The sequence below is a fragment of the Chiloscyllium plagiosum genome, unplaced genomic scaffold (assembly GCF_037043375.1).
Source record: "Chiloscyllium plagiosum isolate Xiang-an unplaced genomic scaffold, Cpla_swu_hap1 HiC_scaffold_10, whole genome shotgun sequence".
Taxonomy (NCBI): domain Eukaryota; kingdom Metazoa; phylum Chordata; class Chondrichthyes; order Orectolobiformes; family Hemiscylliidae; genus Chiloscyllium; species Chiloscyllium plagiosum.
This window is the reverse complement of record NW_028270148.1, coordinates 69194947-69210038: the sequence shown is the minus strand read 5'-3', so window position 1 is coordinate 69210038 and position 15092 is coordinate 69194947. Positions and strand designations below refer to the sequence as shown.

Here is a 15092-nt window from a genome sequence, read left to right as displayed (position 1 = left end):
ACCCAATCTAGTCCCACCTGCCAGCACCCGGCCCATACCCCTCCAAACCCTTCCTATTTATATACCCAGCCTTTTAAATGTTGCAATTGTACCAGCCCCCACCACTTCCTCTGGCAGCTCATTCCAAACACGTACCACCCTCTGCGTGAAAAAGTTGCCCCTTAGGTCTCTTTTATATATCTTTCCCCTCTCACCCTAAACCTATACCCTGTAGATCTGGACTCCGACCCCAGGGAAAAGACTTTGCCTATTTATCCTATCCATGCCCCTCATAATTTTGTAAACCTCTATAAGGTCACCCCTCAGGCTCCGATGCTCCAGGGAAAACAGCCCCAGCCTATTCAACCTCTCCCTATAGCTCAAATCCTCCAACCCTGGCAACATCCTTGTAAATCTTTTCTGAACCCTTTCAAGTTTCACAACATCTTCCTGATAGGAAGGAGACCAGAACTGCATGCAATATTCCAACAGTATGGAATGAACTTCCAGAGGAAGTGATGGATGTTACAATGTTTAAAAGACATTTAGATAAGTATATAAATAAGAAATGTTTGGAGAGATATGGATCGAGTGGGACTAGTTTAGCTTGGGATTATGGTTGGCATCGACTGAAGGTGTCTCTTTCCGTGCTGTATGACTATAAGATGTATGAAATATTTTCACCTGAACAGTGAAATCACAATGGCAGATGGAATTTGATAAAGTATTACTGCTTATTGATATGTGGATACACAACAATGTGTTTCTTTGTTTCAAAACAGCTTTGCGGAATGGATCAACTTTGGGGCATTGCTCTAAGGGCCCAAACAGCTGATGTTAGTCGAGCAGCTATCCAGTACATCAATTCATATTATATTAATGGCAAGTAACTTTTCTTCAGTCTTAATAGGTTTAGAACTGATACTAGTTGATTTTCTGAAATAAAATGTAGATTTAAAAACAATTGTGATGCAGTTACAAAATTTGAATTTTTATTTGTATCAGGCCAGTGAATTTCAATTTACTGTAAGAACTTACCTTACTGTAAGAACAATAATTTTTGCTACATGTAATTTAACTTCCTGTTTGGTTGTTGTAGGTTTGGTCAATCTTTCCATGATGTGATATGTTCCACTGTGGAGTGGACACTGGAACCTATGAATGCAAACTCTCACTCTGTTTGAATCATTTAGTTATTGTTTCTAACACTTTGTCAACAGTTTCTAATATTTAAAAAAAAAACTGCTGTTCTTGCTCCATTACTGAACTTATCTAATATGTATAATGTGCTTCACCAAAATAAACAAGTATTATTAACAAAAAGAGAAACACTATTAAAATGTTGCACTTGCAGTCATTGTCATAATTGCAAGAATTCCAAATTTTAAATGGAGAAAAAGGTGTTGGTAAGTTGACAGGTAGATACTGGACAAGGCGTTACCATGGAGAATGCACCAGGGACTGTTATGTCCCAAGCTTTGGTAGCCTGTTTTTTTTTTTAAATCAATACTCAAGTTGTGTAGTATAGGTGATGATTTATACATCTGAGACAGATGTACAATAGAGACAAAACTCAGCATATCAGCAGCATAGTTTGATCCTGCCAAGAACAGGTAAGGTGTCCATACAATTTCTGAGCTTGTATGTGACCCAAAATTGTGCCAGTGTTCATTTTCCACGCGTTAGTAATGCGACAGTGAGACACAGTATCATGATTGAACAAATGTTCATGCATGTTGGGATTGAATAGATTTATTGTAGGATTATGCTTTTGGTATCTCATACTGCTTTTACATTTAATTTTATTCCAGTTATACCTCCACATAGTACTAAGATGAAAGCACAATATGCAACAGCCAAATGAAACATGCCCACACTGTAGAATTGTTTAAATGAAATGTTTCAGCAGTGCAATTAATGACATAACCAAATGTAATAGATCTGTATGATTATGAATTGTCGGAAAGCAAGGAATTTGCACAACTGTATTGACAAAATGCATGTCATTGTTTCTGGTGGGCCTAACTTCACAACTATTGGCTTGCTGCTCAGCATAACACATGGCCCTGTTCTGAGGCAACTTTCAAAAATGGTTGATAAATATATTTAATGAGTGATCTGGTGGCTTGTAAAATAAATTTGTCCTTGTGCTGCTCTCTGTCCACATATATTTGGGCTGCTCATGGTGCACGAGTGATGTCCCTCTATGCCCCATCTTATCTATGACATATGCTTTGCAACATAAATTGGTCGCTTTGCTGAATGAGTAGCTAGAACTTGTCTTGAGTACATTTTCTACATAAGCACTGAACAATTCCATCAATTTTTAGCAAAGACTATGAAAAGTATATATGTATATAACTATGCATACATGATTATGGATGTAATTAGAGTATTTCCTAAAGTTGAATGGCATTCAGCATATAAGGACAGTTCGATACCATCCATTGTCCAATAGTCTGGCAGAAAGAACACATGTTAATTTGACATTACTAACCTATTTGTTGATGTTTTACTCAAGGAAATTGTAGACATTTTTGTCACCTCACTATATCGTGGCAATTGAGGTGCACTGCCATTGGCTGAATTGGTATCTGTTGAATTTATGAACTTAGTAACTTGTGCAGTTGAGTTCATCTTCGATGTCAAAACCATCTATTCCCTAATATATTGTTTTATCATGGGATCTCCCAGGCCCAGTTCTCTTAACATTTTTGTTTAGTTTCTACAATCAATGTGTGTTTGATGAAATGGCCCGATAATCTCTCAGCAATTGTATAATTCATTCGTAGACATTTGCTTTATTGAATCTGCAGCAGCATTAAATAATTTCCTAATACATCTTAATGTTCTCCATCCATGGAATAGTAAAACTAGCTGCCTTTCCTTGATGTGCCAGTTCAGAATTGGGTTATCTTCAACCGTCTACTCAAAGCTTTTCTTCCCTGGTCCATATATACGCGCATGCATTATCACAGTGCCATGCATTCATAAAATTGGTCTATCAACTCCTTATAAGTAGAGATCTCATCATTTTCTCAGCCTGCAAGCTTGATGCTGAAACAGGGTACAGCAGAACTAATCCATGGGATAATGGCTAGCCCAATTCAATTATTGCTTGCTGTCTATTGCAGAAACTTGTAAATGGGCCTAAGGCCTTCATTTCTGGTCTTGGGAAATACAAGGTCTACCTCATATTGCCCAAGAGGGGGAAAGTGAATCAAAAATTTGAGTAATAGGTGAAGCTAGCCATTTCACATTGCGGCATGAGTGGTATTCTCCAATAACCAGACACTACCATCAAACTAAAACAGATTCTGTCTATTACACAAATGAGTAAAAAGGGGTATAAGTTTCTGTGATGCCAGGTATATAGGCTGTACACCCCAAGAGACCTATGGATTACATCAACAGCATATCCTTTGACTGATCGCAACAAGTAGAGTGTTAACTGTTCTTGCAAATTCAGAAGTCTCTCATTTTAGACGTGATTCTCTAATTGAACAGCACTTAGTGAACACACCTACATGTACTAAGATTTGTACTACCAACCAGTTCAGGTTTGTTAATTGGGCTTATAATGTGGTTCACTTGTGCTTATTTGAAGGTCTGTGTGTTCATTGTTATTATCCTGATCAAGACTGCCAAATATGTTGCGGCCTTGAGTGCCAGTACATTTCTTTCCCCAAAAGTGACAAAGTGAGAGATTCCAGTTTCTTTCTAAGAAAACAAAAGCACATGAGTCTGTAGCTTTGAAGAAAGTATTCCGTGATTTTTTAAAAAAGCTCACTTTAAAAAAGTAATTTTAAAAATTCGGACTTTAATGAGAAATTGCTTTACAAAAATATTTGAACGTGTGACTTCAGTTCTGAAAAATAAGTAACCTGATGACCATTACAGGCTTATGAAAACAATTGTTTGAACAAGTACTCATTGCAAACCTGCAGAAGATTTGAAGCATATGGCACACACATTATTTCTCAGTGATTATAACCCATGAACTATTCTGAGTGATCTATTAAAGATTTTGCAACAAGCTCTGTGCTTCTTGCTAGGCAGCATTGAATGTAACTAATTTTGGAACAGTCAGAGCTTCAGTTCCTTAAATGTTACAATTTTCATAGATTACTGGTTTACGCAGTACTAATGGCTGTTAAAGTAATAGATTCCATCAGATCTCACACAGGTCCTTGATCTCTTCAAGTAGAAAGCACTTGTCCATGTAATGCACATTTTTCAGTTAAACAGAAGCTTGGGTGACAAGTGTTTCCTGGTGTGTTCCCACTTTGACGAATCAAAATTAGCACGTCTTTTTGAATTTAATTAACAACTTGAGGACTGTTACCTTGTTCATCATCTATGGCAGTGCTTGATCAATCAAGTGCTCTTGTCAACTAATTGGTACTCCTTTCCTCATGCAGGGTTGTGCCTTTTTGAAATCTGTTATTCTTTTATTTGTCTTGACAAAGCAAAATTAAAACTCTGCCAGCATATTTTTTCAGCAGTATTGATTTGTGATTTGTCACACCGGGGCATCTAAGACGGGAAAGACAAACAAAGCAACTGGTGTCCTTGTTTCACTTTAGTTTTTTCATTTTTTTGGGAAAAAAAATCATATTTTAGAAGTGAATATCTTATGAGGGCAATTGATAAAATAAGTTTGATTTTAGGGCTTGTTAGTGGGGGTAGGTGAGGGAAGAATGTTCAAGGTCCTTCCCATTTGCCCAAAGAGAGCAAATATTGGGAGTTTGAATTCAGAGCTAAGGAGAGACATGTGACAGAGGAAAAACTTCAGAGGAGAAAAGTTAAGGACAGCTGTGGAAGTGTATGTGCTATTGGAAAATTGAGTACATTTGAGAATAAGAGTGAATGGGTGGGTGATAAATATATATCTAACAGCCACATTTCCTGGAAACTCTAACATAAAAACTGCCCAGGTATTGCTACTTTCTTTCCTTATCACGCTATACCAGATCATCTGTCACCAATTAAATGAAAGGATAAAAAGAAAGAGAGAGAGAAAGTAGTAATATGAGTGTAGAAAAAGATTTAAGGGACATTCTGAAAAATGCCAAGAATGAAAACCTTAGTCAGATTTTTAACTCTCCAAGTGGTTGAGTTTTGAATGCTTTAAGATTTCACCGAGATGCAGTCAGATAAGAAAGGGATCATATTCTTCCACTTATTCTGTGAAACATTACAGGATTCACACAGGTAATTTATCAGAAATTTCTTGATTGCAATTTCTGCAGGATGTATGACAAATAAATACCAGTCGGAAGTAAAGTTTTCAGGAATAGACACCAGTACTCACTTTAGTAATGGAAACTGCTTATGCAAGCTTGTTACACTAAACTTAAATTTCCTCTTCTGGTGTTTTAGCACTTCAGTTTTGCATCCACCAGGTCCTCAGTCTTCAGACCGGAGAAACTTCAAAGTCCAAATTAACTTTACTACTTGTTTTCCGAGGGTGCCAGAAGTGTTGCTATCATCTAAAAAAAATTGGATAAAAATGATTTGAATGTATGGATTTACAATGGTAACTGAATTATGTATTCATCCTCTCTTTTATTTTAAAACACTAATGTTACAGGTAAAACTGGCTTGGAGAAGGAGCAAGAATTTATCAGTAAATGTATGGAGAGCCTGATGATGGCATCAGAAAATCTTGACAAAGAACCTCAATCCAGCCTTACTATAATTGAAAGGGGACTCTTGATGCTGAAAACACACTTGGAAGCATTTAGAAGAAGGTAAAACAAAATTTGTTACTTAAAGGCCATGCATATCTCTTAACCTCATTAATTTAAGTATAAGTATTTATAAATGTCCTATGGTTGCGATTTAACCAAACAAGCCTAGCACTTGCACTTTCTACCATATCTATTTGGGGCGGCATGGTGGCTCAGTAGTTAGCACTGCTGCCTCACAGCACCAGGGTCCCAGGTTCAATTCCAGCCTCGGGTGACTCTGTGGAGTTTGCACATTCTCCCTGTGTCTGTTTCTTCCGGGTGCTCTGGTTTCCTCCCACAGTCCAAAGATGTGCAGGTCAGGTGAATTGGCCATGCTAAATTGCCCATAGTGTTAGGTGCATTAATCAGAGGGAAAGGGGTCTGGGTGGGTTACTCTTCGGAGGGTCGGTGTGGACTTGTTGGGCCGAAGAGCCTGTTTCCACACTGTAGGGAATCTAATCTAATCTAAGATTCAGATTAGTTTTTGCAATATGATACTGGTTTGCTTTTCTTTATTCTGCATTATCACCACCTAAATAATTTTGGTTAGTCTAGATGTTTCCAAATGGAGGAAAAATAGCCATTTAACACATGCAAATCTTAATTTGTAAAATTATTTTGCTTTTGCGTCATGCATGGTATTGTATGCTTGCAATATGATATTTTATACATTGCATCACAGCATGGTGGGACACAGAATTATTTAGTCCCTTAATGTGTTTCATAAGTTGTATGACCTTTTTTTTGCGAGAGTGAGGTTTTCATAGTTGAACAACTCTTGCCTTCGGTTACCCTGCACAATTCACTGGACTGCAACTGGACATAAGTCATACTGAAAATCTTGGCTGTTTTCTTTTAACCAGCGTAGCTTAAAGCATATCCCTAAATATAACAGCCCAGCATGCCGTACTAATTGCCTCTGATTTAACGTTCTCCTGTGGTGTATATGTGCTGTAACTGCAGGCTATAATTGCATGTTTAGATTGGTCACATAGCTTGAAAATGTCCATTTTAGAAAGCTGTAATTTACTGAAATTTTGGAATGACCAACCTCATTGGAATTGAATGCTTTATTTAATTAATTGGTTCGCAGTCATTTTAAAATATTCCTTAATTGAAATGCAGACTGATCCATTTCAACTTCGCAATTAAAAGTAGCACTTCATGTTTGTTTTTTATGTTATGAGCAAACACTAAAGGAAAATCCTAATCCAATATTTTAAACATTTTCTCTTTGTTAAAGGAAAAATATGTGACACTTGTTGATAGCAGTTTTGGCTTGCATTTTATCCATAGATTTGCATACCATTTGCGGCAATGGCAGATTGAGGGTACAGGTATCAGCAGCCACCTAAAAGCCCTTAGTGATAAACAGTCTTTACCGTTACGAATTGTTTGTCAACCAGCTGGGTTGCCTGATAAGGTAATTATAATTTTATACAATGGAATTATTCTTGGCTGCATTGTTTCTCTCTTCATCTCAATTTTTATAATATTACAGTAAATTTGGATTCCAAGTGAATTTATGTCCTGTAGTAAAAATGACAATGTGAATTACAGAATTTATTCTTAATTGTAAAATAAGTTATTTCACACAATGGAAAATGGGAGCTAAGATCAGATTATGCTGGAAATGCAAGTGCAAACTGAATCTTGCCCATTGATGAAATTTGGCCAAATAAATTATAATTTTGGACTTATTTGTATATAGCAAAATCTCAAACCTTACTACGTATGTATATATCAGAATCAGCATTAGGCCAATCAGTACCTTGGGCCAGTTCTGCTATTAAACAACATGTATAGCTGATCTGTTTGTTTTCTCAACCTTACTTTCTAGTCCATCATGTTTGACTCCTTTGTCAAGAATTTGATCTGCTTGGCTTTGAAGCAATTCAATGGCCAAAAATGCACACAGTACTCCGAATGTGACCTAACTGAAGTTTTATTCAGTTGCAAAATGACTTATTAACTTTGATACTTGGTGCCCCAACCCGTGAAGGCAAACCTGTCATCTGCCTTCTTTGCCACTTGATCCTTTCTCATTCAAGCTGACAATGTTACGATCACTGCTACCCAGGGGTACTGCTGTTATGAGGTCATCTGTTCTTATTATACGTTTCCACGTCCAGAGCATCCTACTGTCTGATCCCTAGAATGTATGATCTAGAAAACTGTCCTGAAAACATTCTGAACTCATCTTCCAAGCTACATTTGTTCACCTGACTCATCTACTCTGTGTGTAGATTAAAATTATCCTACGATTATCACTGTACATTTCTCATAAGTCAGCATTACTGTTTCTGTATACCACAAGGTACAATGAAATTACTGTGTGGATCGAGAGCGTGGTGGTGGAAAAGCACAGCAGGTCAAGCAGCATCCTGAGGCTCATTCCTGATGAAGGGCTTATACCCAAAATGTCGATTTTTGCATGCTCCTTGGATGCTGCCTGACCTGCTGTTCTTTTCCAGCACCACACTCTGGACTCTGATCTTCAGCATCTGCAGTCCTCACTTTCTCCCCATTACTGTGAGGGTACCTATAAACTAATATTGTGAGTGACATTTTACATTTGTTATTTGAAACATGTTTGAGAGAAATTACAAACTTTGGTATTTTATGGTCTTAATCTGGACAACTTAAAGCAAGCACTTAAGATCCAACTTAAAATTAAATTAGTGTTTTGCATCATCACTTTTTAAATTAATATGACTAGATTGATTATCATGGACCGAATGAGAAAGAAGCATTTATGATTTCCTCTTATTACATAATACAGCCTTAGTTTTTGAATGCATTTTGATATGTAGATGAATTGCATGGAAATATTCATTTTTCTTGGTCTTATGTTTTGAGATTCCTACATTACAATGTCTTGTTCTTTATTTTTTCATATTAATTCAGTCTTTGGTTATATTTAATCCTTTATAAAATTTCATGAGTAGGATATCGTGTCTCACTAACTTAATGAGTTTTTTGAGAAAGTAACAAAGAATTGATGAGGGCAGAGCGGTGGACATGATCTGTATGCACTTCAATAAGGCGTTCAACAACTTTCCTCATGGTAGACTAGTTAGCAAGGTTAGATCACATGGAATACTGAATGAACTAGCCACTTGAATACAGAATTGGCTTGAAGGTAGAAGACAGAGGGTAATGGTAGAGGGTTGCTTTTCAGACTGGAGGCCTGTGACCAACCGTGGCACATGGATCGGTGCAGGCCCCATTGCTTTTCATCATTTATGTAAATGATTTGGCTGCGAACAGAGGAGGTATGGTTAGTATATTTGCAGCTGACACCAAAATTGGAGGTGTAGTGGACAGGTGAAGAAGGTTACCTCAGTGTACTACAAGAGAGATTCTGTGAAACGAAGCTGGATGAAAGCAGAAGTCTTTTAACCACGTTCTGGACACCCTTCATGAGATAAAATTGGTTCCACAGGTTGTTTGACATTTTTCTTTCTCAGAAAAATGTCAACACCGATAACATGAGGTGGTTAAGAGATTTTCCTCGCTTGGAAGCTAAAGTGGGTGGTCTGCTAGTTTATGGATATGGAGATACATAGAGGTAGTCACCGCAGAATCTAGCGCAACTGCTCAATGAAACTTGCCAGATGAAGCTGAACAAGAAAAAAAGCTAAAATTGCCCCTCTGCATAGTCTTTGCATTGACAGTAAATAGTCTTTGTCTGGATTCTAAAAAGGTGAGAGCTGTAGCAGCAATACAGTGACCAACAGATATAACAACAGTACAATAATCTTGTTGGTTTTATCAACTGTTTAATAAAATTCTTGTCCAATTTTATGCAGCTTACTGCCAGGAATATGCCATTGTATTGGGGCACAGAACAATAAATAGCATTTACTAAAATCGAGCAACTAGTGACGACAATACCAGTACTGAAATACTGTGATATAGTCACCCAGCAATGCGCTGCCAGCAAAACTGAACTTTGGAGCAGCTCAAATGCAGCAAGGACAACCAGTTATTTTTGTAGTCAGGTGTTGACACAAGTGGAGTGATTTCATGCTCAGGTTGAGAAGGAATATCAGACCATTGGCTTTGCCTATGGGCATGTTTATCAACAGCTACTAATTAAACATGGATAGTAAGCCAAACCAAATCAGTTTCTCTATCGCTGAATTCACAACACACTGAAATGAAAACATTCAATGATCCCCTAAATTGCCCAGTTGTTCTTAACTATATTTTATGAATAACAGATCTTGGACACCAAATTCAAACTTAAACAATAATTAACAATTTGTTATTAATAATTCACTTTCAAAGTACAGATAAATAATGAGGTAATTTAATTAATATCTATGATCTAAAGTCCCATCTCCTTTTGATCATAACTCCCATTCTCGCACGGCTAAGGAATAAATTAAAAATAAGAGTTATAATTAGCCAGTTCATTAAACAGTTTCAAATGTTGACCAGGTCTTAGTGATATTCTTGGACAATGGGTTGTTAACAGGCAAGTAGAACTGTGTGTCTTGAATTCCAAAGTCACTGATTAATGCATACAGTTTCAGAAGATTTCTAGAAATGTTTATTTATTTCTTACAGATTCTTTACTCTGAATATTCAATAATTTAGTAACAGGAGAGAAATTAGAGAGTGAGCAAAACAAAGCAGCACAATCTCAGGAAGCCTCAAAAACACACTGCCTCTTACCTCTTGCCTCAGTGAGGACCTGTTCTTTTCTTGTTTTTTAATCAATATTCTCTAGTTGGCTGGTTAGCTCCAGTTCTCACTTGATTGACAAATTCAACGTCCAATCAGCTGCCAACCCCGAGTTTAGCAACAACTTGATGCTGATTGATCTATGGTGTCCTTCGATCAATAATTACGTTGCATTATTTTCCAAGCCATTTCCCATCTGTCCTTGTTCTCCTCAAACACTAGCTGTTTTAAAAGTTCAATTCTTAACTTCACCTCTCTGTTCCAAACCAAAAATGATAAAAACAAAATAAAAATAATGATGGTCTCTACTCTACATGGAAGATACAAAGCGACAGTCAAGTCTGACCTCTAGTTACTTCAAAACATTTCCCTTAATACATTAGTACCCACTTCAACGGATTTTACATCCATTATAAAGATACCACGTGGATGTGACAGCCAAGCAAGGAAAGCGGATGTATATTTCAGGCTTGCTGTCCAGCGCAGCACTCCAATAATATTACAAAGGAATGTGAAATCTTCTAGATTCAGTGTGAAGCAGTTGTTCATCGTGATCTGGAATTATCAACACAGCAGACAATTGAATGTAACAAGTAAACATCTTGTTCAATCATCTGAACTACCTAACAAATTCCAAACTACTTAGAACAGTTGGAAATTGTGATAAGAAAATAGCCCAAAAGCATCAGGACACACCTATGACTTACAATAGTATATTGACATACTAAGTTGAATTGACAGCCCAAATTGGTATATTGTACAAGGAGTTAAGAGGAAAAATGTTAAAACTCAATCATGTCACCAACATATAGAGCTGGAAATGTGTTGCTGGAAAAGCGCAGCAGGTCAGGCAGCATCCAGGGAACAGGAGAATCGACGTTTCGGGCATAAGCCCTTCTTCAGGAATGAGGCCTCATTCCTGAAGAAGAGCTTACGCCCGAAACGTCGATTCTCCTGTTCCCTGGATGCTGCCTGACCTGCTGCGCTTTTCCAGCAACACATTTTCAGCTCTGATCTCCAGCATCTGCAGACCTCACTTTCTCCACCAACATATAGAGTCTGATGAAGGTGAGATATGATGTTCTGGTCAAATGTGAACAACAAAATCAGGCAGTGTAGTTCTTCCACTGAGTACCAAAGTAAGTAAGCTGAATACATGACATTCCAAACAGACCATGCATGGGGGTTGACATCTATACACTCTCAGGAACTTGTAATCTGTCACAGTAAATTGCTTTTCTGTCTACTTCATGGTGGACCAGTTGACCACTAGGAATATCAACTTTGTAAATGCACACTTTAGCAGATGATATTCCCAACATTATCATGAGTGACAGTAGTTTTCAGCGATTGACATGTTCAATACCACATGTGCCAGTCAAATAGAAAGGCTGAGGTGGTGGTGAAAATCGCCAAGGGAATCATAAAGAAATTGAGCAAATCCCACACAAATATATGCATGACAATCCTCAAATGGAGAAATACAGCTGCTGAAGGCGTGGAAAGTAGTTCAGTAAAAAGGTGTGACTCCATACATAAATGCCATTCTGAATAAGAAAGAAGTAGATGCAGCCAGAAGTAGTAAAAGGTGTGAATGACTAAATCCGTGTAAAGACAGATTTCATTTTGACAGAACTCTGAAGCTGTTGTCAGCATTGAACATTGGCGGTAAGTCAGAGTAAGTGCGCTCAACCAAAGTCAGCCCAAATGGCAACTTTAGATCTGTGTAGAGTAGTTGTCACCTTGATTGTGTGCGATGGGAGGTGGACAACCAGATAAACCTTTGCAACCAAACTTGCCCAACTAGAGAAACTTTACCTTGACTGCAGGCAGCTGATCAGGAAGGGGTTTGATGTGCCAACTTCACATATCTCACATCAAATATCAGGCCCAGAGGTCCACAGCAATCCAATTTCAGAAATGAACGACAAGACACCCTCCGCGGACAAGCAGTTACTTGCACTGAAGTGCAAGTCATAGTGTCAAGGGATGCTTAAGGCCCAAACATCACATGACTGTAATGTTTCCCTCCTTCCCTTCTCTAACCAAAAAAAGGTGGAGGAATAGAGAGACATGTTATTGCAATACTTATTGGTAACAGAAGGAAATAAGGCTTTGGCTCGAGAGGCTTCAGAGAGTAACAGTACAGGTAAGCTTAGGTAAAGTCCTTTTAACTTTTTAGTTTTATGGCAGTTCAGGCAGTCGCATGTTCCTCCTACAGGACATAGAAACTCGAGGAGACTTCCATTGTGCCCAGTGACTTATACCTGTGGGAAATGCACCCAGTTGCAGCTTCTGGGAGACACTGTTAGGGAGCTGGACGGACTCTGGATTATGTGAGATGCTGAGTGCTTAAGAGTTTTAATGAGGTGGTCACGCGTAGGGTGGAAGGAAAGAGTAGCTGGGTGACCACCAGGAAAGGCAAAGGGTGTGGAAGGAGAGTGCTGGAATCCCCTGTGGCCACTCCTTTTGAAAACAAGCATACCGTTTTGGATACCATTCAGGGGAAAGTAGCAGCAGCCAGGTTGGTGGCACCATGACTGGCTCTGGGGCATGATGGAAAAGGATAAAGGTAGACAGGACCTTAGTGATAGAAGACTTGCTAGGTAGGGGGACAGAAACTCTGTGACCAGAAACGGGAATCCAGGATGGTGTGTTGCCTCCCAGGTGCCAGAGTCCAGGATGTCTCCGAGCCGCTGTAGAATGTTCAAGGGAGAGAGTGAGTAGCCAGAATTCATTGTGCACATTGGCACAAATGACAAAGGTAGGAATAGCAATGAGGTCCTGCAGAGTGATTATAAGAGAGCTAGGAAAAAAGTTTTAAAAAAAAAAAAACAGGATCTTGTTGATAAACTCCAGATTACTTCCAATGCACTGTGCTAGTGAGGGTAAGAACAGGAGGATATGGCAGATGAATGTGTGTCTAAAAAAATTGGTGCAGGGGGCAGGGATTCAGATTTTTAGATCATTGGGATCTTTCCTGGGGCAGAGATGACCTGTTCAAGAGGAAAAAGTTGCATGTGAACTGGAAGGGGACTAATATCTTGGTGGCTAGATTTGCTAGTGCTGCAAGGGAAGGTTTAAACTAGATTGATAGGGGTGGGATCCTCAACAGCAGGGAAGCAAATGTCAGGCTCAAAGGAGATACAGTGATCCGAAACAGTAAGTTGAAGATTCAGGTCAGGCTGAAATACAACAGGGAGCAAGGAATGCCTGTTGGACTAAATTGCATTTATTTCAGTGCAAGAGGGCTGATAGGTAAGGCCAATGAATTCAGGGCACAGATAGGTGTGTGGGACTGGGATATTATGGACATATGGCTTAGGGAGGGACAGGACTGGCAGCTTCATGTGCCAGGGTACAGGTGCTTTAGGTGGGACAGAGGTGGTGAAAGGAGAGGAGAGGGAGTTGCATTTTTGATTTATCATAGCAGTAGTCAGAGATGAAATAACTGAGGGTGAGGCTTTGTGGGTGGAGCTAAGAAATAAGAAGGGGGTGGCGACGTTATTGGGGTTGTACTATAGGCCTCCAAGTAGTCAACAGGGATTAGAAGAACAAATATGCAGCGAAATTGGGGAGACTTGCAGGAGCAGTAGGGTTGTCATAGTAGGGGATTTTAATTTTACTAACATAGGCTGGGACTGTCAGAGTGTTAAGGGCTTAGATGGGGTGGAATTTAAGTGCATTGAGAAAAGTTTCCTAAAGCAGTATATAGAGGTTCCTACTCGGTAAGGGACAAGTGATGGAGGTGACAGTGGGGAAGCACTTTGGGACCAGTGACCATAGTTCTATTCATTTTAAAGTAGTTATGGAGAGGGACAAACCGGCCCACAAGTTCAAGTTCTAATTTGGGCCAAGGCGAATTTTGATGGGATTAGACAGGAGCTTGCACGGGTTGATTGGAGTAGTTTGTTTGCAGGCAAAGGGACCTCTGGCAAGTGGAAGGTCTTTAAAAGTGAGATAGCAAGAGTTCAAGGTTTGTATGTTCCTGTGAGGGTGAAGGGCAAAGTTGATAGGAATAGGGAACCCTGGATGACAAGAGATATTGAGGCTTTGATCAGAAAAAAGGAGGAGGTGCAGCTCTGGTACAGGTAACTGGGATCAATGGAGTCCCTGGAGACCTCCAGGGAATACAGGAGTTTACTGAAGATGGAAATCAGGAGGGCGAAAAGGAGGCACAAGACAGCCTTGGCTGAGAAGATTATGGTGAATCCAAAGAGGTTCTTTAAGTATACTAAAGGATTAAGAATAACGAGCGAGAGAGAGTAGTGTCCATGATGGACCAAAGTGTACATGTATGTGTAGAATCGCAGGAGATGGGCGAGGTTCTCAGTAAATATTTCTCCTCTATGTTTACCATGGAGAAAGATGTAAAGACTTGGGGAAGTTAGTGGTGATATCTTAGGGACAGTCCATATCACAGTAGAGGAGGTTTTGAATTTATTAGAATTGTATGAAAGTGGGTAGATCTCCTGGTCCTGACCAGATATATCTAAGAACATTGCAAGAGGGTAGAGAAGAAATAGTGGGGGCCCTGGCTGATATTTTTGCATCATCGTTAGCTACAGGTTGGTCCCGGAAGACTGGAGAGTAGTGAATCTTGTGCCATTATTCAAGAAGGGCTGCAAAGAAAAGCCTGGGAACAATAGACTGGTAAGCCTAACCTCTGTGGTGGGTAAGTTACTTGAG

General features: G+C 39.0%; 1 protein-coding gene and 1 long non-coding RNA gene across 7 annotated transcripts in view; one reads left to right on the top strand and one right to left on the bottom strand.

The window, feature by feature from the left end:
* Positions 1–10420, bottom strand: part of LOC148148979 (uncharacterized) — a 65252-nt gene extending 54832 nt beyond the window's left edge. Inside the window, exons 1-2 of the long non-coding RNA XR_015758463.1 lie at positions 10395–10420; positions 5294–5471 (exon numbers count right to left, since the gene is read on the bottom strand). This is a non-coding gene — a long non-coding RNA (uncharacterized LOC148148979). The remainder of the gene's footprint in view (positions 1–5293; positions 5472–10394) is intronic.
* The window catches only part of usp34 (ubiquitin specific peptidase 34), a 381006-nt gene that overhangs the window by 137326 nt on the left and 228588 nt on the right, over positions 1–15092 (top strand). For all 6 annotated transcript variants that reach the window (XM_087991428.1, XM_087991429.1, XM_043696074.2 and 3 more), the window contains 3 exons: positions 762–861; positions 5573–5732; positions 7008–7134. In XM_087991428.1, the coding sequence (XP_087847554.1) occupies positions 762–861; positions 5573–5732; positions 7008–7134 (387 nt within the window). The remainder of the gene's footprint in view (positions 1–761; positions 862–5572; positions 5733–7007; positions 7135–15092) is intronic.